Source organism: Coregonus clupeaformis, chromosome 40, assembly GCF_020615455.1.
Source record: "Coregonus clupeaformis isolate EN_2021a chromosome 40, ASM2061545v1, whole genome shotgun sequence".
NCBI lineage: Eukaryota > Metazoa > Chordata > Actinopteri > Salmoniformes > Salmonidae > Coregonus > Coregonus clupeaformis.
Genome location: NC_059231.1, coordinates 31,291,012 through 31,318,639, shown reverse-complemented (window position 1 = coordinate 31,318,639; position 27,628 = coordinate 31,291,012). Strand labels below are relative to the sequence as shown.

At 43.6% G+C, this 27,628-nt stretch overlaps 1 protein-coding gene across 6 annotated transcripts in view; it reads right to left on the bottom strand.

Moving 5' to 3' along the window:
• The window catches only part of LOC121571593 (interleukin-1 receptor accessory protein-like 1), a 303,397-nt gene extending 285,063 nt beyond the window's left edge, over window positions 1-18,334 (bottom strand). For all 6 annotated transcript variants that reach the window (XM_041883137.2, XM_041883141.2, XM_041883140.2 and 3 more), the window contains exon 1: window positions 18,269-18,334. In XM_041883137.2, coding sequence (XP_041739071.2) covers window positions 18,269-18,296 — 28 coding nt within the window. In that variant the 5' untranslated portion in view covers window positions 18,297-18,334. The remainder of the gene's footprint in view (window positions 1-18,268) is intronic.
• Between the last annotated feature and the right edge of the window lie 9,294 nt (window positions 18,335-27,628).

The window sequence follows — 27,628 nt, the reverse complement described above, 5'->3', positions numbered from 1 at the left end:
TGAAGCTCCTTATGGGACATTTTTTGCTGAAAATGGGAACATAAGCAACCTTATCTTCCACACAGACCATCCCCTGGCATGGCACAGTGCTATATTAGCATACTACCCCTCTGTTAAGGGGGGGTTGCGATGGGTGGAAACTCAGGATACTAGACAACGAGGACTCTGAGTCAGCTAATATAAATCTCTATTAATCTGGAACAGTATTGGTACAGGGCAACCCCAAACAGTTCCAGCTGGACTTTCACCTAATCAAAGAAATAGCTCAGCAGGTGAAGCTCTCCCTTGAGAAAGATACCCTCACCCCGAGCGAGTCAGACCAGACCTCTTCATTAAATAACCCCACAGACGAGCAACCCCAAGCGGAAAGTCAACTTCACAGCACAGAGTACTACTCCCTCATTGAAATGAAGGATAGATTCACCCAGCTGGAGATAAGGCAGGTGGAGCTGGAACAGCAGGTGATTACACTCCAGTCTGCACAGACCCAGACAACAGTCCAGCAAAACAACACCCCCTTAACTAGACCTGGAGAGCTGGAGGTGGAGAGAGACATATCTGCACTCTGGACTGTGGTGAGACAACATCAACATGAGAAAGAGCAGGAGAAGAAGCAGGAGAAGAACAGAGCACTCGAGGAGTGGATCAGAGTGCTGGAGGACAAGGTGAGAATGATGATGGGTGACAGAGAACATCCCACCTATAAAAGGCAGCAGTGCCCACCTTGGCCCGGACCCTAAAGGATATCGCCTTCAACCGCAGACCCAACACCTCACACAGGAGCAACAGATCAACAGACATCCCGCCCAGACACGCGAGACACTCTCCCACACCTGCGGGACCCCCCATTTGCATTTTATTGCATGACATAAGTATTTGATCACCTACCAACCAGTAAGAATTCCGGCTCTCACAGACCTGTTAGTTTTTCTTTAAGAAGCCCTCCTGTTCTCCACTCATTACCTGTATTAACTGCACCTGTTTGAACTCGTTACCTGTATAAAAGACACCTGTCCACACACTGAATCAAACAGACTCCAACCTCTCCACAATGGCCAAGACCAGAGAGCTGTGTAAGGACATCAGGGATACATTGTAGTCCTGCACAAGCCTGGGATGGGCTACAGGACAATAGGCAAGCAGCTTGGTGAGAAGGCAACAATTTTGGCGCAATTATTAGAAAATGGAAGAAGTTCAAGATGACGGTCAATCATCCTCGGCCTGGGGCTCCATGCAAGATCTCACCTCGTGGGGCATCAATGATCATAAGGAAGGTGAGGGATCAGCCCAGAACTACACGGCAGGACCTGGTCAATGACCTGAAGAGAGCTGGGACCACAGTCTCAAAGAAAACCATTAGTAACACACTACGCCGTCATGGATTAAAATCCTGCAGCGCACGCAAGGTCCCCCTGCTCAAGCCAGTGCATGTCCTGGCCCGTCTGAAGTTTGCCAATGACCATCTGGATGATCCAGAGGAGGAATGGGAAAAGGTCAGGTGGTCTGATGAGACAAAAATAGAGCTTTTTGGTCTAAACTCCACTCGCCGTGTTTGGAGGAAGAAGAAGGATGAATACAACCCCAAGAACACCATCCCAACCGTGAAGCATGGAGGTGGAAACATCATTCTTTGGGGATGCTTTTCTGCAAAGGGGACAGGACGACTGCACCGTATTGAGGGGAGGATGGATGGGGCCATGTATCGCGAGATCTTGGCCAACAACCTCCTTCCCTCAGTAAGAGCATTGAAGATGGGTCGTGGCTGGGTCTTCCAGCATGACAACGACCCGAAACACACAGCCAGGGCAACTAAGGAGTGGCTCCGTAAGAAGCATCTCAAGGTCCTGGAGTGGCTTAGCCAGTCTCCAGACCTGAACCCAATAGAAAATCTTTGGAGGGAGCTGAAAGTCCATATTGCCCAGCGACAGCCCCGAAACCTGAAGGATCTGGAGAAGGTCTGTATGGAGGAGTGGGCCAAAATCCCTTCTGCAGTGTGTGCAAACCTGGTCAAGACCTACAGGAAACGTATGATCTCTGTAATTGCAAACAAAGGTTTCTGTACCAAATATTAAGTTCTGCTTTTCTGATGTATCAAATACTTATGTCATGCAATAAAATGCAAATTAATTACTTAAAAATCATACAATGTGATTTTCTGGATTTTTGTTTTAGATTCCGTCTCTCACAGTTGAAGTGTACCTATGATAAAAATTACAGACCTCTACATGCTTTGTAAGTAGGAAAACCTGCAAAATCGGCAGTGTATCAAATACTTGTTCTCCCCACTGTATATCCCCCCACTAGAATCCCCATACTTTAATGAAGACAGCTTCTCCATTTTGGAGGGGGAAATCAATCATTTCCAGACCCAGGGACATGTACTAGTCTGTGGCGACCTAAATGCCAAAACTGGACAAGAACCTGACACCCTCAGCACACAGGGGGACAAACACCTACCTGTAGGTAACAGCATTCCCTCCCCCATATGCCCCCCAGGCACAACTACGACAACATAACCAACAAAAACTGGTCACAACTCCAGCAGCTCTGTTGCACGCTGGGTATGTACATAGTCAATGGTAGGCTTCGTGAGTAGGCTTTTGACTCAATTTGGCATGAGGGTCTGCTATCCAAATTGATGGAAAGTGGTGTTGGGGGAAAAACATACAACATTATAAAATCCATGTACACAAACAACAAGTGTGCAGTTAAAATTGGCAAAAAACACACATTTCTTTTCACAGGGCCGTGGGGTGAGACAGGGATGCAGTTTAAGCCCCTCCCTCTTCAACATATATATCAACGAATTGGCGAGGGCACTAGAACAGTCTGCAGCACCCGGCCTCACCCTACTAGAATCTGAAGTCAAATGTCTACTGTTTGCTGATGATCTGGTGCTTCTGTCACCAACCAAGGAGGGCCTCCAGCAGCACCTAGATCTTCTGCACATATTCTGTCAGACCTGGGCCCTGACAGTACATTTCAGTAAGACAAAAATAATGGTGTTCCAAAAAAGGTCCAGTTGCAAGGACCACAAATACAAATTCCATCTAGACACCGTTGCCCTAGAGCACACAAAAAACTATACATACCTCGGCCTAAACATCAGCGCCACAGGTAACTTCCACAAAGCTGTGAACGATCTGAGAGACAAGGTAAGAAGGGCCTTCTATGCCATCAAAAGGAACATAAAATTCGACATACCAATTAGGATCTGGCTAAAAATAATTGAATCAGTTATAGAACCCATTGCCCTTTATAGTTGTGCGGTCTTGGGTCCGCTCACCAACCAATAATTCACAAAATGGGACAAACACCAAATTGAGACTCTGCATGCAGAATTCTGCAAACATATCCCCTGTGTACAATGAAAAACACAAAATAATGCATGCAGAATTAGGCCGATACCCGCTAATTATCAAAATCCAGAAAAGAGCCATTAAATTCTATAACCACTTAAAAGGAAGCGATTCCCAAACCTTCCATAACAAAGCCATCACCTACAGAGAGATTAACTTTGAGAAGAGTCCCCTAAGTAAGCTGGTCCTGGGGCTCTGTTCACAAACACAAACAGACCCCACAGAGCCCCAGGACAACAACACAATTAGACCCAACCAAATCATGAGAAAACAAAAAGAGAATTACTTGACACATTGGAAAGAATTAACAAAAAAAAACAGCACTAGAATGCTATTTGGCCCTAAACAGAGAGTACACAGTGGCAGAATACCTGACTACTGTGACTGACCCAATCTTAAGGAAAGCTTTGACTATGTACAGACTCAGTGAGCATAGCCTTGCTATTGAGAAAGGCCCCCGTAGGCAAACCTGGCTCTCAAGAGAAGACAGGCTATGTGCACACTGCCCACAAAATGAGGTGGAAACTGAGCTGCACTTCCTAATCTCCTGCCAAATGTATGACTATATTAGAGACACATATTTCCCTCAGATGACAGAGATCCACAAAGAATTTGAAAACAAACCCAATTTTGATAAACTCCCTTATCTACTGGGTGAAATACCACAGTGTGCCATCACAGCAGCAAGATTTGTGACCTGTTGCCACAAGAAAATGGCAACCAGTGAAGAACAAACACCATTGTAAATACAACCCATATTTATGTTTATTTATTATCCCATTTGTACTTTAACTATTTGCACATTGTTACAACACTGTATATACATAATATGACATTTTAAATGTCTTTATTATTTTGGAAGTTCTGAGTGTAATGTTTACTGTTAATATTTATTGTTTATTTCACTTATGTTTACTATGTACTTCACTTGCTTTGGCAATGTTAACATACGTTTCCCATGCCAATAAAGCCCTTAAATTGAAATTGAAATTGAATTGAGAGAGAGATAAAGAGAGAGAAAAAGAGAAAGAGAGAGAAAGAGAGAGAAAGAGAGACAGAAAGGAGAGAGAGAGAGATGGTTATGTTAGAGGGCAGTGAGGGTCTCGTGGGCTTTCAATGAGAGAGAGAGAGAGAGAGAGAGAGAGAGAGAGAGAGAGAGCGAGAGAGAGAGAGAGTGAAAGAGATCAGAGAGGAGAGGAGAAGAGAGGAGATGAGAGAGAGAAGTGGTGCTTAAAGGTGACCCTCGTAGGCTAGTAATGAAGAGATGGGAGGAGGGGAGAAGGGGAGGTAGGATAGAAGAAAAGAGGGAAAAATAAGTGAGCATTCAATCCTGTCATCCCATATATGAGTGATATCAGTGAATCTGAGATGCTGATTTTTTATGTAATATTTAAGTGATTGATTGTCACTCATCAAAGTGCACAGGATGGATTGCATATATTCATATAGACATGCCTTTCTTCACCTTTATTTTACCAGGTAAGTTGACCTAGAATACATTCTTATTGACAGCAATGGCCTGAGGATGAGTTGCAATGGGAGAGGAGGTCCCCAGCTTTTACTTGACCCATTCAACCCCTCTGCTCTCCCCTGTATGTGCTATGTCCTTCCTAAGCTATTCACCTTGGACTAATTCGGTACTATTAGCAAATCAGGCTATAAAGTCTATCCCACAACCACTCAGTCAAACGAACCATTGACTTGATGCCTGCTTGTAACAGCCCGTCAGAATGGAGAGTTGATCCCTGAGATGCCCGAGTGCAGCAGGCCTATCAAGCTGTCAGGCTATCTCCCTTTCAATAACACACACAGGTCAGCGAGTCAACCTCAGAGTCCAGTCGCACAGCCAATCAGGCATGGCAAGTTGATCTTTGATTCTTAGCCTGATTCTCAGTGCGATATTATCCTGCTACTTTGAATTGTGTCTTTGACATCTCAATTACTTTCATAAAAACTTAGAGAGATTGTTGGGTTAGACTGCAGTGTATGGTTTTGGGCGGCTTTGCATTCCATTATCCAACCATACTATTTAGAATGAAGTGACATATTGGCCATGCATACTGAATAGCATTCTGTTATGGATATTGGAATACAGGTGTTTTTGCAACTATATTCTATATTTCGGTTGTATTGGAGGGGGGTGTTCATTTGGATACAAGATCTACCTACATCTGCAGTGGGTAAGGATAATGATATGGTGATGATGACAAAGAATGAGTGAATTGAGAACAGATAGATGGAGGGAGATGAGGAAGAGGAGATGGTGAGAAAAAGAGAGAGAGAGAAATTAAGAGACGAGAAACACAGGAAATGAAGGAAGGAGGAAGGGAGAGGGAGGGAGAGATGGAGAGAGGGAGGCAGCACTATTTGCAGTAGATTAGTTGTTATGGTGACAAGCAGTGGAGAAAGGGAGGTAGTTGTCAGGGAGATGGGGCTGTATTGGGCTAATAATGACATGTAAATGAAAACACGAAGCAGACCAGACTCTTTGGTCTTTTAAAAACCTGCTGTATGTAAAATATGTGTGCTATAGCTTGGAAAAATACATAAATGTGACTCTAGATGACACCATAATGATGTTTGTTTCAAACATTAGGGCTGTTTTCCTAAAGAAGTTCATCCGCTTCATGTTTCGTTTCCTTGCCAAGACTCGGTTTCGCAGCCAGACCAAACGTGATACAAGTCAGTATTCGACATCCATCCATGTCTGAGGACGTCGGGAGATGACGTGGAAACCGACCACTAGGGGCAACAGTGAGTGCTGTTACCTTCAAGTAGGTTTTGGTTGCTAGGGTGTTGTGGATGGGGTTAGCGGATGAGCGTAAGCATCTGCTTCTGGTGCCAAAGGCTGCATGTTCGCATTCAGTGACAAAATATTTTTTTGATTTCTGTTTTAAGCCTATCCCAAACCTTAACCCTTACCTGAACCATTCGGAGTTAATGCCTAAACTTAACCCTAACCTTAAACATTCTGAGTTAATGCCTAAACTTAACCTTAACCACTTAACCAAAATGTGGCGTTTGAGAAACATGGATGAACGTCTAATTCTGACGTGAGACTGTGAAAGCTAGTTAGGTATCGTCCTGGCCTTAGTCTGAGTGGGTGCCAGGATTTCCCCCTCATTCTCAGCATGGAGTGCACTCATTTTGTGTGTGTGTGTGTGTTTCTACAGTACAGGTGGGTGGGTGTGCCTGTCTGTGAGAATTAAGACGTTTGACAGCGCCTCGGCTGTGTGCGGATCATTAATTGTAGTTTAAATGCCCTCGGGGAGCTTTCTCGGCTGCTGGTCTTTGTAGTTCTGCTGCCTCTGGGTCTTCCCTCAGGGCATTCCTAAAGCAGATGGAGTAATTAACAACAGACAGCATTACTGTCAAAGGCTCACAGTGGGTATGCAGAGCGCTGTCACCATCGCACACACACACACACACACACACACATACAGAAAATGACAACACACACACCACACCTTTGCGTCGCACCAGGTGCACAGCACAACTCTGGCCATTCTGGTAACATTCTGGTAACATATCAATCTAACAGCACACCAAAGAAAGAGAGTGACCAATCAAAAAGCACTTCAGTGGAAAGGACAAAGGATGACCCAATCAAATGACAACTCATAGCATATGTTGCAGTGTAGCATCACATCAGAGACAGCTAGAGTCGTTGCCTGCCCACCGACACGGAAATCTAATTAGCATTATAAAACAAATCTCCATCAAAATCCGTCAGTTTAAGCTAGAGATACAGTATCTGTTTTTTTTGCATGGGCTGAGCCTCAATCCACCGCATCCGCCGATGTCAGCCTTCTGCATTTGCGGTGGAAGGTGGCAGAGCTACAGCGGTTTACCAGACCAGGAGTGAACCGAAAATTGCTATACGACCCCCGCAGGGGTTACAGGACTCATCTGAAGGTAGCCTGGTACCGGGCCAAAAAATGAATGGAAGTGAATAGGGCATTTCCAGGTCAAAGGTATACGGGTCATTCCATGGTAAAAAAATATATTAATTTATTTTGCTTCTTATATCTCTCAGATATAGGACAGACACTTCAAAACACTTCAAAACCTTTTGATAGATTTTTTGACCATCTGTTTTTCCATCAATAAATGTGTTATTCAATGCGTTTCAATGGGCTAATAGCAGAAAGGCCCAATTCAATGTTTCATCAAAATTAAAATTAAAATACATACCTACATGGGTCCTAAAATTCTAATTAAAATAGCTAAATGATCCGTAGTATGACCATCTTAAAACAATTCCATATGTTGCTTAGTAGAACACCACCAAGGCTTAGACTAAATGGTGTTGATGTCTGTTCTCCTATCCAAACACAATTCATGCTATTCAGTTACATTTAATTACCAGAATTATTAGTCTGTAATGTGATACATTTGCACACACGCGCCAACGCACCCACACACACAGAGCATTATAGTTGCCCCATAAACACGTGTCCACACAAGTAACAAGTAATTGTGTAAACGCATGCATAACTTTTTTGGTTACTACATGATTCCATATGTGTTATTTCATAGTTTTGATGTCTTCACTATTATTCTACAATGTAAAAATAAAGAAAAACCCTTGAATGAGCAGGTGTGTCCAAACTTTTGACTGGTAGTGTATACAGTGAGGGGAAAAAGTATTTGATCCCCTGCTGATTTTATATGTTTGCCCACTGACAAAGACATGGTCAGTCTATAATTTTAATGGTAGGTTTATTTGAACAGTGAGAGACAGAATAACAACAACAAAAATCCAGAAAAACGCATGTCAAAAATGTTATAAATTGATTTGCATTTTAATGAGGGAAATAAGTATTTGACCCCTCTGCAAAACATGACTTAGTACTTGGTGGCAAAACCCTTGTTGGCAATCACAGAGGTCAGACGTTTCTTGTAGTTGGCCACCAGGTTTGTACACATCTCAGGAGGGATTTTGTCCCACTCCTCTTTGCAGATATTCTCCAAATCATTAAGGTTTTGAGGCTGACGTTTGGCAACTCGAACCTTCAGCTCTCTCCACAGATTTTCTATGGGATTAAGGTCTGGAGACTGGCTAGGCCACTCCAGGACCTTAATGTGCTTCTTCTTGAGCCACTCCTTTGTTGCCTTGGCCGTGTGTTTTGGGTCATTGTCATGCTGGAATACCCATCCACGACACATTTTCAATGCCCTGGCTGAGGGAAGGAGGTTCTCACCCAAGATTTGACGGTACATGTCCCCGTCCATCGTCCCTTTGTTGTCCTGTCCCCTTAGCAGAAAAACACCCCCAAAGCATAATGTTTCCACCTCCATGTTTGACGGTGGGGATGGTGTTCTTGGGGTCATAGGCAGCATTCCTCCTCCTCCAAACACAGCGAGTTGAGTTGATGCCAAAGACCTCGATTTTGGTCTCATCTGACCACAACACTTTCACCCAGTTCTCCTCTGAATCATTCAGATGTTCATTGGCAAACTTCAGACAGGCCTGTATATGTGCTTTCTTGAGCAGGGGGACCTTGCGGGCGCTGCAGGATTTCAGTCCTTCACGGTGTAGTGTGTTACCAATTGTTTTCTTGGTGACTATGGTCCCAGCTGCCTTGAGATCATTGACAAGATCCTCCCGTGTAGTTCTGGGCTGATTCCTCACCATTCTCATGATCATTGCAACTCCACGAGGTGAGATCTTGCATGGAGCCCCAGGCCGAGGGAGATTGACAGTTCTTTTGTGTTTTTTCCATTTGCGAATAATCGCACCAACTGTTGTCACCTTCTCACCAAGCTGCTTGGCGATGGTCTTGTAGCCCATTCCAGCCTTGTGTAGGTCTACAATCTTGTCTCTGACATCCTTGGAGAGCTCTTTGGTCTTGGCCATGGTGGAGTTTGGAATCTGACTGATTGATTGCTTCTATGGACAGGTGTCTTTTATACAGGTAACAAGCTGAGATTAGGAGCACTCCCTTTAAGAGTGTGCTCCTAATCTCAGCTCGTTACCTGTATAAAAGACACCTGGGAGACAGACATCTTTCTAATTGAGAGGGGGTCAAATACTTATTTCCCTCATTAAAATGCAAATCAATTTATAACATTTTTGACATGCGTTTTTCTGGATTATTTTGTTGTTATTCTGTCTCTCACTGTTCAAATAAACCTACCATTAAAATTATAGACTGATCATTTCTTTGTCAGTGGGCAAACATACAGAATCAGCAAGGGATCAAATACTTTTTTCCCTCACTGTATATATAGAGAAAGAAAGACGGAGAGGATGAGAGAGAGAAAAAGAGAGGGAGTGATAGAAAGCTAGCTATAATAGAGATAAAGAGAGGGCGGGAGAGCGATAGAGAGTGAGGGTGAGAGAGAAAAATAGATCGAGAGAAAGCGAGAGCCACATATGCACAGGGATGCTCTGGGTGGTTCCTATATCCACATACTCCAGCAGCAGGAGGAGGGTAGGAGAGAGCAACACTAGGCAGGAGGCCATTTAATCTCCAATAGTATGCTAGTAGTGATCAATCTCCCTGCACAGTGTTCTTGCAGACCAGGCAATTCCTCACAATTTAGAGAGGGAGATATTGACTAGGGGTGGACAGCGTCCGTCCGTCCGTCTGTCTGTTTGTGTGTCATACAGTTGGGTCGTGGTTAATCAGAGTTATCTTGTTCTGTAATCATTATCAATAAATCCATCACTAGCACATACGTACAGGTAACTGACAAAATAATCAAACCAATTGAGTAAATGAGGGACATAAAGCATATTGAAAGCAGGTGCTTCCACATACAGTAGGTGTGGTTCCTGAGTTAATTAAGCAAATAACATCCCATCATGCTTACGGTCATGTATAAAAATGCTGAGAAGGCCATCATTTTGGCTACCATGGCTATGCCCCCATAGGATGACAATGTCCCCATCCACAGGGCACGAGTGGTCACTGAATGGTTTGATGAGCATGGAAACGATGTAATCCATATACCATGCTGTATCAGCCACCAGATCTCAACCAAAGAGAACACGAGAGAGAGAGAAGACAGAGAACACCAACAGAGATGCAGGATATCATCATTCTAGAAATGCCAAGCAGGCAGATCAATGGTTCCATGTTATACTGTCTATTGCCATTCATCAGTGTGTACACATGTCAATACAGACCACTAGCCTGTCAATACACCATTATACTCTCTTCCTGAGATAGAAATGAATGGCAGCAAATAATACTCAATACCAACAGCACTGTAAGACACACACACACACACAGGCGACAAGCTTTCATTGCATCTAACTTGTTTATTTGATACATTCCACATGTGAAGGAACAACAGCACACAGTAGGTGTGACACTGACTCTTCAATAAAATAAATGAAATAAATAAATATTAGATTGGTTGTGAGTGAAGTGACGTCCCTGCCCTGACAATGAACTTTGAGCCCTTGGAGAAACGCTACTATATCGAAAGTGTAATCTATTATAATCTGTTGATCTTTGATCACACAAACCTTCCAGGGTCCCTACACCTTGAGCCCAGGCATGTCCACAGGAGCTATCTAAGAGTGTTGTATTCCACGGCAGGGTAATGTTCTCTACCCTCCCCACAGACTGTGTTTAGAAGCCATTACTCCAGGAGCGGGCCCGCTGAGCAGGATGTGTTTAGTGATGTGTATTGTTTGGCTTTCAGACGACTTTAGGGAGTTCATCAATAGACCATCTCTGCCTCTCTAAATCCACTTTCTCTGTCTGTCTCGTCTCTCCATGCCTCTGTTTACCGTCTCTCTCTCTCAATCCAATACAAAGGGCGTTATTGGCATGGAAAACATATGTTTAGATCTCTCTCTCTCTCTCTCTCTCTCTCTGTTTCCCCTCTTAGGGCCCGGAGTTTTTCCTGCCAGGGCATGTCTTTAGGCGAGGGAATACTCCTGGGTCCCTGAAGTTTGTCTGTGTTGGAGAGGTCTGGTCTACAGGGTGTCTAACTGACAGGCTGGGGGAGCAAATTTACATTTTACATTTTTACATTTTAGTCATTTAGCAGACGCTCTTATCCAGAGTGACTTACAGTTAGTGAATGCATACATGTTTTGTTTTTTTGTTTGTTTTTTCATACTGGCCCCCCGTGGGAAACGAACCCACATCCCTGCCGGCCAAACCCTCCCCTACCTTGGACGACGCTGGACCAATTGTGCGCCGCCCGACCTGGACACTGTCAACACACAAATCTAACACACTGTCAACCTGGTCTTGGTCTGTCCACCGCACAATCACACAGCACTGGAAGACATACAGTGGGGAAAAAAAGTATTTAGTCAGCCACCAATTGTGCAAGTTCTCCCACTTAAAAAGATGAGAGAGGCCTGTAATTTTCATCATAGGTACACGTCAACTATGACAGACAAATTAAGGAAAAAAAATCCAGAAAATCACATTGTAGGATTTTTTATGAATTTATTTGCAAATTATGGTGGAAAATAAGTATTTGGTCACCGACAAACAAGCAAGATTTCTGGCTCTCACAGACCTGTAACTTCTTCTTTAAGAGGCTCCTCTGTCCTCCACTCGTTACCTGTATTAATGGCACCTGTTTGAACTTGTTATCAGTATAAAAGACACCTGTCCACAACCTCAAACAGTCACACTCCAAACTCCACTATGGCCAAGACCAAAGAGCTGTCAAAGGACACCAGAAACAAAATTGTAGACCTGCACCAGGCTGGGAAGACTGAATCTGCAATAGGTAAGCAGCTTGGTTTGAAGAAATCAACTGTGGGAGCAATTATTAGGAAATGGAAGACATACAAGACCACTGATAATCTCCCACGATCTGGGGCTCCACGCAAGATCTCACCCCGTAGGGTCAAAATGATCACAAGAACGGTGAGCAAAAATCCCGAACCACACAGGGGGACCTAGTGAATAACCTGCAGAGAGCTGGGACCAAAGTAACAAAGCCTACCATTAGTAACACACTACGCCGCCAGGGACTAAAATCCTGCAGTGCCAGACGTGTCCCCCTGCTTAAGCCAGTACATGTCCAGGCCCGTCTGAAGTTTGCTAGTGTGCATTTGGATGATCCAGAAGAGGATTGGGAGAATGTCATATGAAACCAAAATAGAACTTTTTTGGTAAAAACTCAACTCGTCGTGTTTGGGAGGACAAAGAATGCTGAGTTGCATCCAAAGAACACCATACCTACTGTGAAGCATTGGGGTGGAAACATCATGCTTTGGGGCTGTTTTTCTGCAAATGGACCAGGACGACTGATCCGTGTAAAGGAAAGAATGAATGGGACCATGTATCGTGAGATTTTGAGTGAAAACCTCCTTCCATCAGCAAGGGCATTGAAGATGAAACGTGGCTGGGTCTTTCAGCATGACAATGATCCCAAACACACCGCCCGGGCAACGAAGGAGTGGCTTCGTAAGAAGCATTTCAAGGTCCTGGAGTGGCCTAGCCAGTCTCCAGATCTCAACCCCATAGAAAATCTTTGGAGGGAGTTGAAAGTCCGTGTTGCCCAGCGACAGCCCCAAAACATCACTGCTCTAGAGGAGATCTGCATGGAGGAATGGGCCAAAATACCAGCAACAGTGTGTGAAAACCTTGTGAAGACTTACAGAAAACGTTTGACCTGTGTCATTGCCAACAAAGGGTATATAACAAAGTATTGAGAAACTTTTGTTATTGACCAAATACTTATTTTCCACCATAATTTGCAAATAAATTCATAAAAAATCCTACAATGTGATTTTCTGAATTATTTTTTCTCATTTTGTCTGTCATAGTGGACGTGTACCTATGATGAAAATTACAGGCCTCTCTCATCTTTTTAAGTGGGGGAACTTGCACAATTGGTGGCTGACTAAATACTTATTTTCCCCACTGTATGGACTGGTCAGACTGAGTCTAAACACACACTGACGCTGATGGAAACACACACACACACTCTCCACAGAAACCAAGCGCAAACAACTATTTCCTCCAATTACTATTCAATTTTGCAGTGTCTGGCTGGCCATTAAAACCATTGCCAGTGTCAAGCACAGGGTGAGAATGAACACACACACACACACACACACACACACACACACACACACACACACAGTATAACAGCCATGGGGAAAGTCATTAGCTGAAATAACACAAGCACAGCCGGACTCTACATCGAATAATTATGGGATTTCGGAGCGCTGCAAACTCTGGGAATGCTATCCGGACAGTGGGATGGGAAAATCAATTGAATAGCAGCTTTATCCACTCTCTCTCCAGAGGCCTAATTAGCTTTCCCTGCCGATCAAGGCTACAGAATACCAAACGATTCCCACATCCTACATTCTGAACAATAGAGAATTCCCATTAGATCCAAATGCTGCATAGATAGAGTAATGGAAAAAAACTGTGTTCCAAACAAAAGAAACACAATAGAAATTCTCATTCTCTCAATCCCCTCCATCTCTGTTGTTCTCCAACCCTACCTGTCAGTTACTTTGAATGGAATCTGAATTAAGGAGAGAAAACCGACAAGAGACAATGACCTTTACACTTATGGAATAAAGACGTTTAAGTGTCTGTGTGTGTGTGTGCGTTTGTCTGTCTGTCTGTCTGTACCTGTTTCCTTACAGAAAAACCACATTTATGTGAAATAAATGTGACAACATAGGGATGCAAAATGTAAACCAGTGGAGGCTCCTCAGAGGAGGAAGGGGAGGACCATCCTCCTTAGTGAATTTCATAAAAATATAAAAATAGTGAAAACATTACAAAAGTTATCCTTTATAGATAAAACATGTTTTTGGAACACTTCACATGAAAACACTGGGATTCTTTTTACATACTTTAACACCTGAATCAACACTACAAATGTTACAGTGAAAAATCAACACTAGGCCAATTTACTATGCAGAAACAATTTAACCAATTAAGGGAAAACATAAATAACTCAACAAAAGACAGAAAACCACATTCAGTCAAACTAACCACTCACACATTATACACAACTCCTTGAGCTGCCCACTAAGGAAAACCAGAAAAAAACCAGATAAAACTCCACATAGATAAACACGCCAGCCAGGCTACATAACAGACAAGCCAGACAGTCATACAGCTTACATAACACTGTCATAAGAGTGACATACCACCATCAGAACCCTAACCTAACTCAACCTAACCAGTGACAACTGAGTGCTTATGAAGACATCTTGTCTTCATCTTGTCTGCCCATAGATACTATATGAGTAGTAATAATCATGATAATGGCTAAAGAAACAGCTGACGTCTCACACACACACACACACACACACACACACACACACACACACACACACACACATATACACAGCTTGTTTCCCGTGAACTGTCAGGACTTTTTGGGGAGTAAAAATATATACCCATTCAAAATCCTATTTTCCCTAACCGCTAACCCTAAAGTAGGAAAACACACACACACGGTTGGAGGGGTTGAGAGGTTAGGGGATCAGTGCAAGACTGTCGTCACCTCCTCTCTGGTAGGAAGAGATGATTTATAGGAGAAGTGTGTCTATAACCTACACTATATCTGGTTAACCTCTAACAAGTCAGCATGTTGTCCCTCTCCAGCTGAAACACATAATTCATGGCTAAGGTGCAGTGCCCCTCTACCCTTTGTGTCTGTCTGTGTTCCTCCGTCTGGAAAACCTTTATAAAGGTCATCCTTTAAAGCCTGAGACATGTCCTCCACCATGTCCGCCCTTCACAAACACAAGTAAGCCCAGGGCTGGAGCCAGGGGTAAATGACATGGAGATGGGGGGTAGGACCAGTGCTTTCCCTCTAACACACCCATTCCCTCTGCTCTAATGAAAGGTAAACAACATGGATACAGAGGCCCTGGGAGAGGGACTGTATACAGAAGAGCTCAACACAGGCAAACACACACATATATTGCACATATGCGCACGAGCATACACACACACACACAGGCGTAAGCACGTACAGTGGGGGAGAACAAGTATTTGATACAATGCATGTAGAGGTCTGTAATTTTTATCATAGGTACACTTCAACTGTGAGAGACGGAATCTAAAACAAAAATCCAGAAAATCACATTGTATGATTTTTAAGTAATTAATTTGCATTTTATTGCATGACATAAGTATTTGATCACCTACCAACCAGTAAGAATTCCAGCTCTCATAGACCTGTTAGTTTTTCTTTAAGAAGCCCTCCTGTTCTCCACTCATTACCTGTATTAACTGCACCTGTTTGAACTCGTTACCTGTATAAAAGACACCTGTCCACACAATGAATCAAACAGACTCCAACCTCTCCACAATGGCCAAGACCAGAGAGCTGTGTAAGGACATCAGGGATACAATTGTAGACCTGCACAAGGCTGGGATGGGCTACAGGACAATAGGCAAGCAGCTTGGTGAGAAGGCAACAACTGTTGGCGCAATTATTAGAAAATTGAAGAAGTTCAAGATAACGGTCAATCACCCTCGGTCTGGGGCTCCATGCAAGATCTCACCTTGTGGGGCATCAATGATCATGAGGAAGGTGAGGGATCAGCCCAGAACTACACGGCAGGACCTGGTCAATGACCTGAAGAGAGCTGGGACCACAGTCTCAAAGAAAACCATTAGTAACACTACGCCCGTCATGGATTAAAATCCTGCAGCGCACGCAAGGTCCCCCTGCTCAAGCCAGCGCATTTCCAGGCCCGTCTGAAGTTTGCCAATGACCATCTGGATGACCCAGAGGAGGAATGGGAGAAGGTCATGTGGTCTGATGAGACAAAAATAGAGCTTTTTGGTCTAAACTCCACTGCATGATGTATGGAGGAAGAAGAAGGATGAGTACAACCCCAAGAACACCATCCCAACCGTGAAGCATGGAGGTGGAAACATCATTCTTTGGGGGATGCTTTTCTGCAAAGGGGACAGGACGACTGCACCGTATTGAGGGGAGGATGGATGGGGCCATGTATCGCAGATCTTGGCCAACAACCTCCTTCCCTCAGTAAGAGCATTGAAGATGGGTTGTGGCTGGGTCTTCCAGCATGACACCGACCCGAAACACACAGCCAGGGCAACTAAGGAGTGGCTCCGTAAGAACCATCCCTGCTGCAGTGTGTGCAAACCTGGTCAAGACCTACAGAAACGTATGATCTCTGTAATTGCAAACAAAGATTTCTGTACCAAATATTAAGTTCTGCTTTTCTGATGTATCAAATACTTATGTCATGCAATAAAATGCAAATTACTTAAAAATCCTACAATGTGATTTTCTGGATTTTTGTTTTAGATTCAGTCTCTCACAGTTGAAGTGTACCTATGATAAAAATTACAGACCTCTACATGCTTTGTAAGTAGGAAAACCTGCAAAATCGGCAGTGTATCAAATACTTGTTCTCCCCAATGTACACACATACGAGCGCACACACTCTCTCGCTCACATACACACACACACACACACATACTGCAGTTAGACCATAGCGGGTCAATTCAGTACTTTACCTGGTAATGAACCGACTAGTCTCTGTGCTCGATCCCACACCGATTCACCTGTCCAGTTCACTTTAGGGCTATCGAGTCACTTTGGACTATTGAGATGCACCCATGAATTTCCTCAGCCCTGAGTATGTCTTACATGCTGACTACACCGCGCACGTGCGTGTGTCCGCGTGCGCCATCGTGCGCATGTTGATTTTGTCCATCCACACCAGACGCGATCAGGACATGCAGGTTGAAATATCAAAATGAACTCTGAACCATCTCGGTACTCCCGAGTGGCGCAGTGGTCTAGAGATCCTGGTTCGAATCCAGGCTCTGTCGTAGCCGGCCGTGACCGGGAGACCCATGGGGCGGCGCACAATTGACCCAGCGTCGTCCAGGGTAGGGGAGGGAATGGCCGGTAGGGATGTTGGTAGAGCACGGCGTTTTCATTGCCAGGGTTGTGGGTTGTCTTCTTCTTTTTCTGTGCATTACCACCACCAACTGGACTGAAGTGTGGACCTCAATTCATCTTTCAATCACCCACATGGGTATATGCTCCTAAAAACCAATGAGGAGATGGGAGAGGCGGGACTTGCAGCGCGTCAAGTGTCAAAAATAGAACTAAGTTCTATTTTAGCGCCTGGCTACGCTGACGCTCGTTGACGCGCGCAAGCAGTTTGGATGAAATTATTGAATAACATGTATGTGTACCTTTATTTTGCAACACTCGTGCACGCAACACGGGCGGTGTGGTCAGCATGTTAAAGACCCTGTGCCTGTTTTTGGGCCTCAGTCATTGACCGTCTGCAGCAGCTAGTTAGCTCACTGAAACTGATTACTCTCAGCTCTATCAATTCCTGTCATGAACAAAGTTTCTCTAATCAATCTTTTCTCCCATCCATTTTCTTCTTCGACCTTTGCATTTGTTCACAATTGATGCTCAATTTGGTGCTGTTTAGAGCCAAAATGAGTTTCGCATTAGCCCATGGCGACCCTGAGACAGAGCGATAAGATTACTTGGTGTTTGCCAGTCTCTCTCGTTGCATGGGAGGGAATGCTAGCTAGCTCTGAGAAGTGTCATTTAGTATGTCAGTCATGTTTAAAATGCAGATATGCAGGCAGGTAATCATGCTCCGTCCACCCACAAAGACAGATAAAAATGTCAATTTCACATTTAAAAACCTCATCAGACATATAGTGGATGAGATTGACATAGGATTTACATTGGGAAGGGGAATGCCCTATGCAATTACCTCAGCTCTATTTCTTTCATTAAGGTTAGTGGAGACTCACACACACACGGGCACATGCACACACAAACACACACAAACACACCTCAACTATGTGACGAGAATTCCTGGAACTACTAACATTTTGCCATTAAAACAGACGTCTAGCTCAATCTCCCAACTCAGGTGGGAGGAGCCTCAAGAAACCGGAAGTAGAGAGAGGAAGAGGAAGTGTACATACCTGAGCCTCTCTTGGAGACTGTCTTCATGCTGCGGGACAGGGTGACGTACAGCAGGATCAGGAGAGGGCTAGAAGGCCTCATCTTCCCCTTGACCTGACAGCCTAAGATACAGAGCGAGAGAGAGAGAGCGAGAGAGAGAGAAGAGAGAGAGAGGAGAGAGAGAGAGAGAGAGAGAGAGAGAGAGAGAGAGAGAGAGAGAGAGAGGGGTAGAAAGAGAGAGAGAGAGAGAGGAAAGATAGAGGGAGAGTGAGAGAGAGAGAGAGAAGTCAGTCATCTTTCAAGAGAAGGTAAAGTTATCCCCTTTCCCCCACATCGTAGATAACACAGCCCTCAGAGAACAAAGATGTTATATTAAACCCACACACACACTCACGTACGCACTCGCACACTCCTTTACTTACATTCCCCTAATGGCGTCTAATGATTTCTCTTGTGATTGCAGTAGAGACAAGTTATGATAGCAGGAGATATTTCACCAAGTACCATTCCCCGGCGAAGATGCTGATGAATCAATAAAGACATAATGACGTTTAAAGAACACTATTCTTTATCCCCGGCTTCATTAAAAATGGAGGAGTGTGAAGGTTGTGTTGAGGGGGATTTAAATTCAAAGGATGGCTATTCCACACACGCGCTTTCATATAGAAATTATCCCAGCCAACTCTATGGACCTCGTAGATCATGTTAACAGATGAAGACGGTAGGTTGGTTCATTCTGTGGTTCATCTTATGGTGGTAAACGACACCCTGTGTGGCAGATACAGTGTGTGTGTGTGTGTGTGTGTGTGTGTGTGTGTGTGTGTGTGTGTGTCTGAAGTTAGATGGAAAACACATAATTGTTAATCCATTGCGTACTCCTTATCAACATTGGTATAGAAAAGTTACACAATAACATCAGTTCAAATATCAATCTGCAGAGTTGTACCAAATGCAGTGCTCTTTAAAATGAGGAAATGATGGCCTTCTATCCCTCTGAATATATCCCCCATTTCATTATTCCAAACAATGAAAACAAAGCTTTTGAAGAACCCCTTGCAGATGCAAATACAGTTGAGTGAGTGGGCTGGGTTGGATTCAGTTAAAGTGTTTCAATTGAGACTTGAAACGACACGATTCCGGTGGCTACCGTAGCAACAAAGGGTTCAGAGGTGACAGCGACCATAGACTGAGAGGCGAGGAGAGAGAGGATACAACAACAAACAGCCATGGGAAGAGTGGAGGGAGTTCAGCCAGTCTATGGTCGCTGTCACCTCTGAACCCTTTGTTGCTACGGTAGCCACCGGAATCGTGTCGTTTCAAGTCTCAATTGAAACACTTTAACTGAATCACACATTTCAATACGAGAGGAGGGGAACACCAAGCAAATGAACCCTCTTTCTGAACCAGAAAGGACCAGTATGGATCCCTGGTTTATAGAGACAGACAAAAGCAAACAATGAGGAGAATGTTTGAGCACTGCTGCAGTCTCTGTCAGTCACGTGTGTGAGTTTGAGAGAAAGAGAGAGAGTGTGTATGTGCGTGTATATGCGTGTGAGATTGTGTGTGTGTGTTCTGCGTTTGTGTGTGTGTTTGCGTGTGAGAGAGTGTGTGTACTCAGATTAGAATAGCTAATGAAAGAGCCTCTCTCTCAGACATTCTTCTAGGAAACGTCGTTCAGTCAGAAAACATCTCTGCCAAGAACGTTCTGGCAATGTCCCCGCGGCCCGAGGATTGGCGTCTCTTTGTTCCACTAAAAGGCCTTGAGAAGCAGTCGGTGATTAGCACGTCAGTTGTTGAGAAATGTGTGTTTTTGGCTTGTGTTACCAACCCTTGGTGGATTTATTGTCTTAAACACAACGCACACACACCACTAGAAAAAGAGGCTGATGGAAAAGGATGGAAGGAGAAAAGGATTGGTGGAAGGAAGAGATCTGAGACCAAAGAAGAGCTAGCTACTGGGTGTGCAGGCTTCTTCTACACAAACCAATGCATGCACACACTGCCTCTCTCCTGGAGCAGGGCTGACCACCAGAGTCCTAGATGCTACTCAACAAGGTCTTTCTCCTTAAGTAGAACCGCTGGCCAACATGGGGGCTGGCAGAAGCAACATAGAGACCCCCCCACACACACACAAGCATGCATGCACACACACACACACACACACACACACACTACAGTATTCACCACTAGGGCTGGCACAATAATCGTATAATCATGTAACCGACAATTATGGACAATAACCTTGATGTAAAAATAATAAGAGTCTTAATACATACAATTCTTGGAGGGGGGGGGGTCAACTTTATTTTCAAGTAGATAAAGTTTACCCAACAGTAGTTTTTCATTTTGACATTAAGAGGGTAAAGTTGGTAATTGTGGTTAAAACTATTGGTTGGTCAAAACTATTGGTAACAAGCGGTCAAAACTATTGGTTGATCAAAACTATTGGTAACGAGTGGTCAAAACTATTAGTTGGTCAAATCTATTGGTAACAAGCGGTCAAAACTATTGGTTGGTCAAAACTATTGGTAACAAGTGGTCAAAACTATTGGTTGGTCAAAACTATTGGTAACAAGCGGTCAAAACTATTGGTTGGTCAAAACTATTGGTAAGAAGCAGCCAAAACTATTGGTTGGCAGGTAGCTTAGTGGTTAAGAGTGTTGTGCCAGTAACCGAAAGGTCGCTGGTTCTAATCCCCGAGCCGACTAGGTGAAAAATCTGTCGATGTGCCCTTGAGCAAGGCACTTAACCCTAATTGCTCATGTAAGTCGCTCTGGATAAGAGCGTCTGCTAAAATGTAAATGGTTGGTCAAAACTATTGGTAACAAGCGGTCAAAACTATTGTTTTTTGAGATGGGGGTGTCACCAAACTGTGTTGTATTCATTAGGTATGTCGTAGCTAATTTTCAATGGTGCATTTTGATGCATTACAACCTCAAAACAATTATGACAATAACCGTGGTCATTTGCATGACAATTAATCGTTACCCAAAATTCCATAATCGTCGCAACCAGCACCCACACACCGAGGTTAGACATAACACAGGGGAGGCTACGACTGTCTGGAACGACAACAGGCCACAACTGTGTGAGTGTGTGAGTGAGACAGAGACAGTAACACAGACAGAGAGAGGGCCCAGCCAGCAGTGAGCAGCAGTAGTCTATACACACAGGAAGCCCATTCACAGGTCACACTTCCTGTCAGACTGCCAGGCTGTCTGTCTCCCGCTGTAATGTCTCAAAGCGTTCCCTGTCACAGTCTGCTCCCCACAACAATGGCACGGTGCTCCTGAAATACCCAACCATGTCATGCCTTCACAGGCTCACTGGGACCGGGGCCTTGCCAAGCATGACATCATCACCCCCCTCGTACCACACAGAGAGGAGCATTGTGACAACCCCCTCCCCCCTGTCACTTGTCCTCTCTCTTCATTCACCCTCTACCACTTTAGTATTCTCCACTAGGAGGTACAGACCATGATACAAAGACTCTTTCTCCCAAACAAACACACAGACCATTAATTGCTCAATCAGAAGTAACATGGGGGTTAAAACATTCAAGCTCTTCTGTTAAGTCTCTAACAGAGAACGTCTTTGGATGTAGTGAAGTGTTACCAACACAAACACATGCCAACATTGCATGAGGACATGAGTGACTGTTTCCATCAACCTCCCTAATGGGGTGACTCTCTGAGACCAGGAAAACACCCTTTCATCACTTTGAGACTTCTGCAAGTTCGATTCCATTTTTTTTTACTGTCAAAATTCACCTGTGAAGGAGATCGGAGCTATATTTACAGGTATATTCTGCATTTCCATATCTAAAGTTATGTTTGAAGTCGCTTCATTTCACACAGTAGGAAAAAGGCTTGATTTCCCCCAAACTGAAGAAGAAGTATATGTCTCACACACAACTGAGTTCTGATGTTCCATTGTTTCCAGGGCAACTGGGGGTACAGGGTAGACAGGTAATCTGGTGACGTGGAGCAGGATAGCTGAGCTAAGCGTGGCTTTAAGTGAATCTCTCCCCAGGAACACACAATGGAAAATGTTTAATCAGTAATAATATCAGACCAACCTGAATTAAACCTTTTTTTTTATCATTTATGTTTTCACAGGTTTTTGATTAGAGAAATTCTGAAGCAATTTGCCACTATTAACAGTTGGAGGGATAATAAGGCTGAGGAAAGTAGGACACCACAATGTGGAACACACACATATACTGTAGGTATAGATAAACACACACACACACACACACTCACACGCATGCACACACACACACACACACCAGCAGACCACACACACATATGTTCATATAGAGATATACTGTAGAACAGACATGCCTCTCTGACATATAGAGTAAGAAAACATGTTGGCTCTATTCATGACATGTCTATGTGCACCAACGGTCAGTATGATGTCCCCTCCTGACCTTGGTGACCATCTGACAACAGTTGTGACGGTACAGATCTGGCCAGTGTGGGTTTCCTTCCAACAAGCTGGTCAACAATATTACATATTATCTGACTGCCATCCATACACGCCAGCCAAACTCATTTGCTCCGAGGCGTCGGGACGGGAGCAGGTGTGTGAGGATGTACACAGCGCGATATCCACGCTTCAGAGGCGCGTGACGCCAGAGCACACACTGACTCACACACATACGCACGTATGCACACAACACACACACACCGCTTGCCTGCCGTCTATAAGCAGAAAATGAGGGTTACAGCCTAGTGTCGGGCTACAACGCCCTGAAGGAAGAGCGATGGAATTGACTGTCTACTCCCATTGTTGTAGGAATGTATCTCCCTGGATAGCTGTTTCTCCCTCCCTGCTCCCCCGCCTACTCTTCAGCAAATTCAATTATCATCTCACCTTATTTGTCCCACCGCGCTCACTCAGCTGTGTGAGTGAATGTGTGTGTGTGTGTGTGTGTGTGTGTGCATGCGTTTGTGAGTCTGTGTGTGCACGTGGTGTGTCATAGGCAATGCACATATTCCCTGTCCTATATCAACATACCGGTAACAGTTTCTGAATGACTTATTCACAGCACCTATAGCCAGAAGGGGTCGTTAACATTTGATGATGTCAATCTATCCCTGAAGTGTGGTTCCAGCATGGCTCTAAATTAAATATTTTAATTGGTAGCACAACATACAATTTAGAAGCACCAGAAAATATGTTTTTTTTTATCAATTGAGATTTAGCCTATATGAATTCTAGCTACTTCCGAAGCACATGATGTGCCCTAGAAATGAATATGTAACCCTGTAAATACATTTGTTTATTATAAAAAGCTAAAATGTTGATAAAAATACCTATCATTGAAATTAAAAAATAATTTCCTCTTGGAGGAATGCATTGCTTGACTGACGCAAGGGTGATAAGTACTATTGTTTGCGAACTGCAGCACCCCAATCGTTTCATTTTCAAGTTTAAGTTTGTTGACTGTGTGTATGTTTTGGTTCTACAAAGCTGTGTCCATCATAAAATTCAATAATCAATTAATTGCATTTATTCTTGCACCATGCGATCAATTACAAGTATTTTTCTTCTCTATGTTGTTTTTGCTGCCTGCAGCATGATCTATTTTACAGTTGTTTGGAGCATGTCTTCGGAGCCACTGACCGGAGAAGCACGTATTAATCCTGCTGTAGTCATTGAGGCCAGCAGGTCAAACGAACAACAAAATGAACAAGTCACTCAGAGAAACTAATCAAGTCAAAAAGAATGAATCTTTTGTGAACTGCACATCACTAGACAACATGCAAAATATCTCTCATTCATTCATTGCTATGATCATTGATCTCCTGAAGAAGATATTCCTTTTCCTTTCTTTCTGTGCCCCCAAATGTTTGGATACACTGGTAAAGTTACCAGGGCCCAGTTTCCTGACAGTGATGGAATTTAGGCTTAATAGTGTTTTAACGATGCATCTTTCCTCAAACAGCCGAAGATGTAACATATGCGTTTCCCAAAACACCAAGCAGAGAGCGTTCACTAAGTGTGTCGTTGAGGCATGTGTCGATACTGATAGGATCGAAAGAAAGGCAGTGCTGCTCTCAGGTCAGCTTTCTCTATTAAAATCTTACATTAATATTTGAATTATTCCACAATACTGATGACAGATCAGCTCCTAGAGAGATATTATCACCTATGGCTGCAAATATTGAGGCAGCTTATTCTAATGCTTACCCTTTTTATCCTTCGCTTGTTTGTAACAAATGCAAAAATATTGACCACTTTGTATTTGTAGTCAACTTAGTTGTGAATTTTTTGGCAGTCACAGAGATGTATAAACACTTTGATTCTATGTTTGTATTTGTATTTGTATTTATTATGGATCCCCATTAGCTGCCAAGGCAGCAGCTTCAATTCCTGGGGTCCAGCAACATTAAGGCAGTTTATACAATTTTAAAAACATGACAATATATTCACAGATTTCACAACACACTGTGTGCCCTCAGGCCCCTTCTCCACCACTACCACATATCTACAGTACAAAATCCATGTGTACCTGTGTGTATAGTGTGTATGTTATCGTGTGTGTGTGTATGCATGTGTCTGTGCCTATGTTTGTGTTGCTTCACAGTCCCCGCTGTTCCATAAGGTGTACTTCTCCCCATCTTAGCTACTGTTGTATCAATATTTTTTGACCATGATAGTTTACAATCCAGGGTTACTCCAAGCAGTTAACCCTTGTGCTTTGCTGGAAAAAAATGACATCCATTATGTTACGGGTCAAATTGACCCGCACAGTTTAAACACACTCAAGACAGTCAAAGAATTAAGTAAAAACAGAAACAACTTTATTTTGTCTTATCAGACATTTCAGAAAGAAGAAATACAATACTTTTTATTTTTTTTAAACAATATTTAAGAACTATTTGTTAAACATATTTCCTTTCTCACAAACAAGATTTTTCAGTTTCCCCAAGTAGGTTTTTCCCCCTATTGGTCCATATTATCCCTTCAGTCTTTCTCTCTACATGTTGAACACAATGTGTGTGTGTGCTTTCTGCAGATGTATTTGTTGCATTCTACACAAGTGGTGCTTGTTTTACTGTCTTGTCGAGGGGGCAGAGCTGGCATCTTTTCCGTTTCTTGCCACTGCCTGTATCCACTGGATCCATTTCTGGTTGATTGAGGCATGTGTTGATGGTCCAGCTTGAATTTTCTGGACGGCAGATGCAGCTGCTGTATGACCGAGGAGGCCGGACTCTCCTCTGGATCTTGGGAGTGATGAGAGCTTTGCCGAGCTCCTCTAGGAAAAGCCGAGCGTCGGTACAATTTGCCACCATTCCATTGCTGGTTGATTTCAGTCCACAGGACATAGGCATTGTAAGCAGACACATCCACAATGTTGTAGAAAATCACCAAAGGCCAGCGGGACAGTCATGCGCTGACAACTATATGTTGCTGTGACTTTATCCAAATTGTCAACTCCTCCTTTGGTGGAATTGTAGTCCAGTATTATTTGTGGCTTGATGTCCTCTCTTGCACTCAGCGATGCATCTTTGTGCATTGTGCTCATTACAAGAACATTCTTGTTCTTCTTTGGGCAGTATGAAACAACAGTTGCATTTTCAGAGAAAGCAAATTTAGAGGAATGCACAGTTCTGCCCTGCATTTTCAGAAGCTCACTGGGAAGTTCAGGTTTGTTTTTTCTGATTGTTCCAACCATGGTCAGCTTTCTCTTCTGTAGTTCAACACCAAGGCGGTAGGATGTGAAGAAGTTGTCACACGTGATGTTATGACCTTGCAGCCCTTCACTCATGTCCAGCACCACCCGCATCCCCTGGTTTTTCTCAGGCACTCCCCCGGGTGGCTTCCCAGTGTAAACTTGCATATTCCATGCATAGCTTGATGTGGCATCACATGCTGCCCATATTTTGATGCCATATTTTGCAGGCTTGTTTGGCATATACTGTCTGAAGGGACAACGTCCTCTGAATGGAACAAAACGTTCATCAACTGTAACATGAGGACTGGGATTGTACAGTAACGGTAGAATTTCCACCCATTTATCCCATACATCTCTGATTGCAGCTAGTTTGTCTCTTTTCACGTCGACCGGTCTGGTATCACGGTTATCAAAGCGAATCACCCGAGAAATTATGTGGAATTCTTGTAGAGACATTGTTGCCGAAATATTGGCCTTCCATTCTCTTCATTCCACAGGCTGGCGTTGCTTCTCCGTTTGACCGGTAGACTCCAGCTAATATGAGCAATCCAATGTATGCATGCAAGTCAATCCGATCCAGTGGCTTCCAGTTCTCTTGAAACACCGGCTCCCTCCAAGTTGGTCATGTCCAGAACAATCTTCTCTATTGCTTGGGGTAAAAAGAGCTCAAAAGCTGATTGTATGTCATGGACTCCGAGTGACAGCAAATCGTGTAGGTCCTGGAACCATTTTTATTACATTGAAGCTGAGAGTCTACCTTGACCTCGTTGTGGTGACGGTGACCATTCAATATGACCATCTTTAGACTTCCATGTCTTCTCTCTTCTCTTGATGATGCTTGTTGCATGCTCTGTCTCTCATCTGATGTAGGGGATGGTACGGCAGACTCCTCCTCTGAATCCTCTTCAATGAAGACAAAATCTGGATCATCAACAGCATTGTCCTCTATCTCTGAAATATCCTCTGTCTCTGAAACCTCTTCTTCTTTTTCACTGTCACAGTCCAGAATTTGTGATAAGACTTCATTGATTGAAAATCTTTGGAGCTCATTTTGAGTGTCTGTGTCAGGGACCTGCTGCTCTCACACTGAGGGAGAAGCTTGGGAAAGCCCTTTTTAACCCAAACACAATTCTAAAAGTGCAACCAGGACCAGTCAAAACAAAATACATCAAAGACACTTTTTTTGTTTTGCACCTGTGCAAATATATATACACATGAAAGCTCTCCGGTCAAAATGACCCACAACATCATGTTTGTATACAAAAATGTACACAGACATTCCACAACACATCAGTGTGTCCACATTTTGCAGTTAGGTTCATGACCCTAAATGAGGAAAAGTCATGTAATTTCATGGCGAAAAAGAGTGGTTAACTAGTATTTTAGACAACGCAAAAGTGGAAACGGGTCAAATTGACCCACAACATAACAGGAGGGTTAAGTCACCTCAACTTGCTGAATTTCCACATTATTTATTACAAGATTTAGTTGAGGTTTAGGGTTTAGTGAATGATTTGTCCCAAAAACAATGCTTTTAGTTTTAGAAATATTTAGGACTAACTTATTCCTTGCCACCCACTCTGAAACTAACTGCAGCTCTTTGTTAAGTGTTGCAGTCATTTCAGTCGCTGTAGTAGCTGACATGTATAGTGTTGAGTCATCCGTGTACATAGACACACTGGCTTTACTCAAA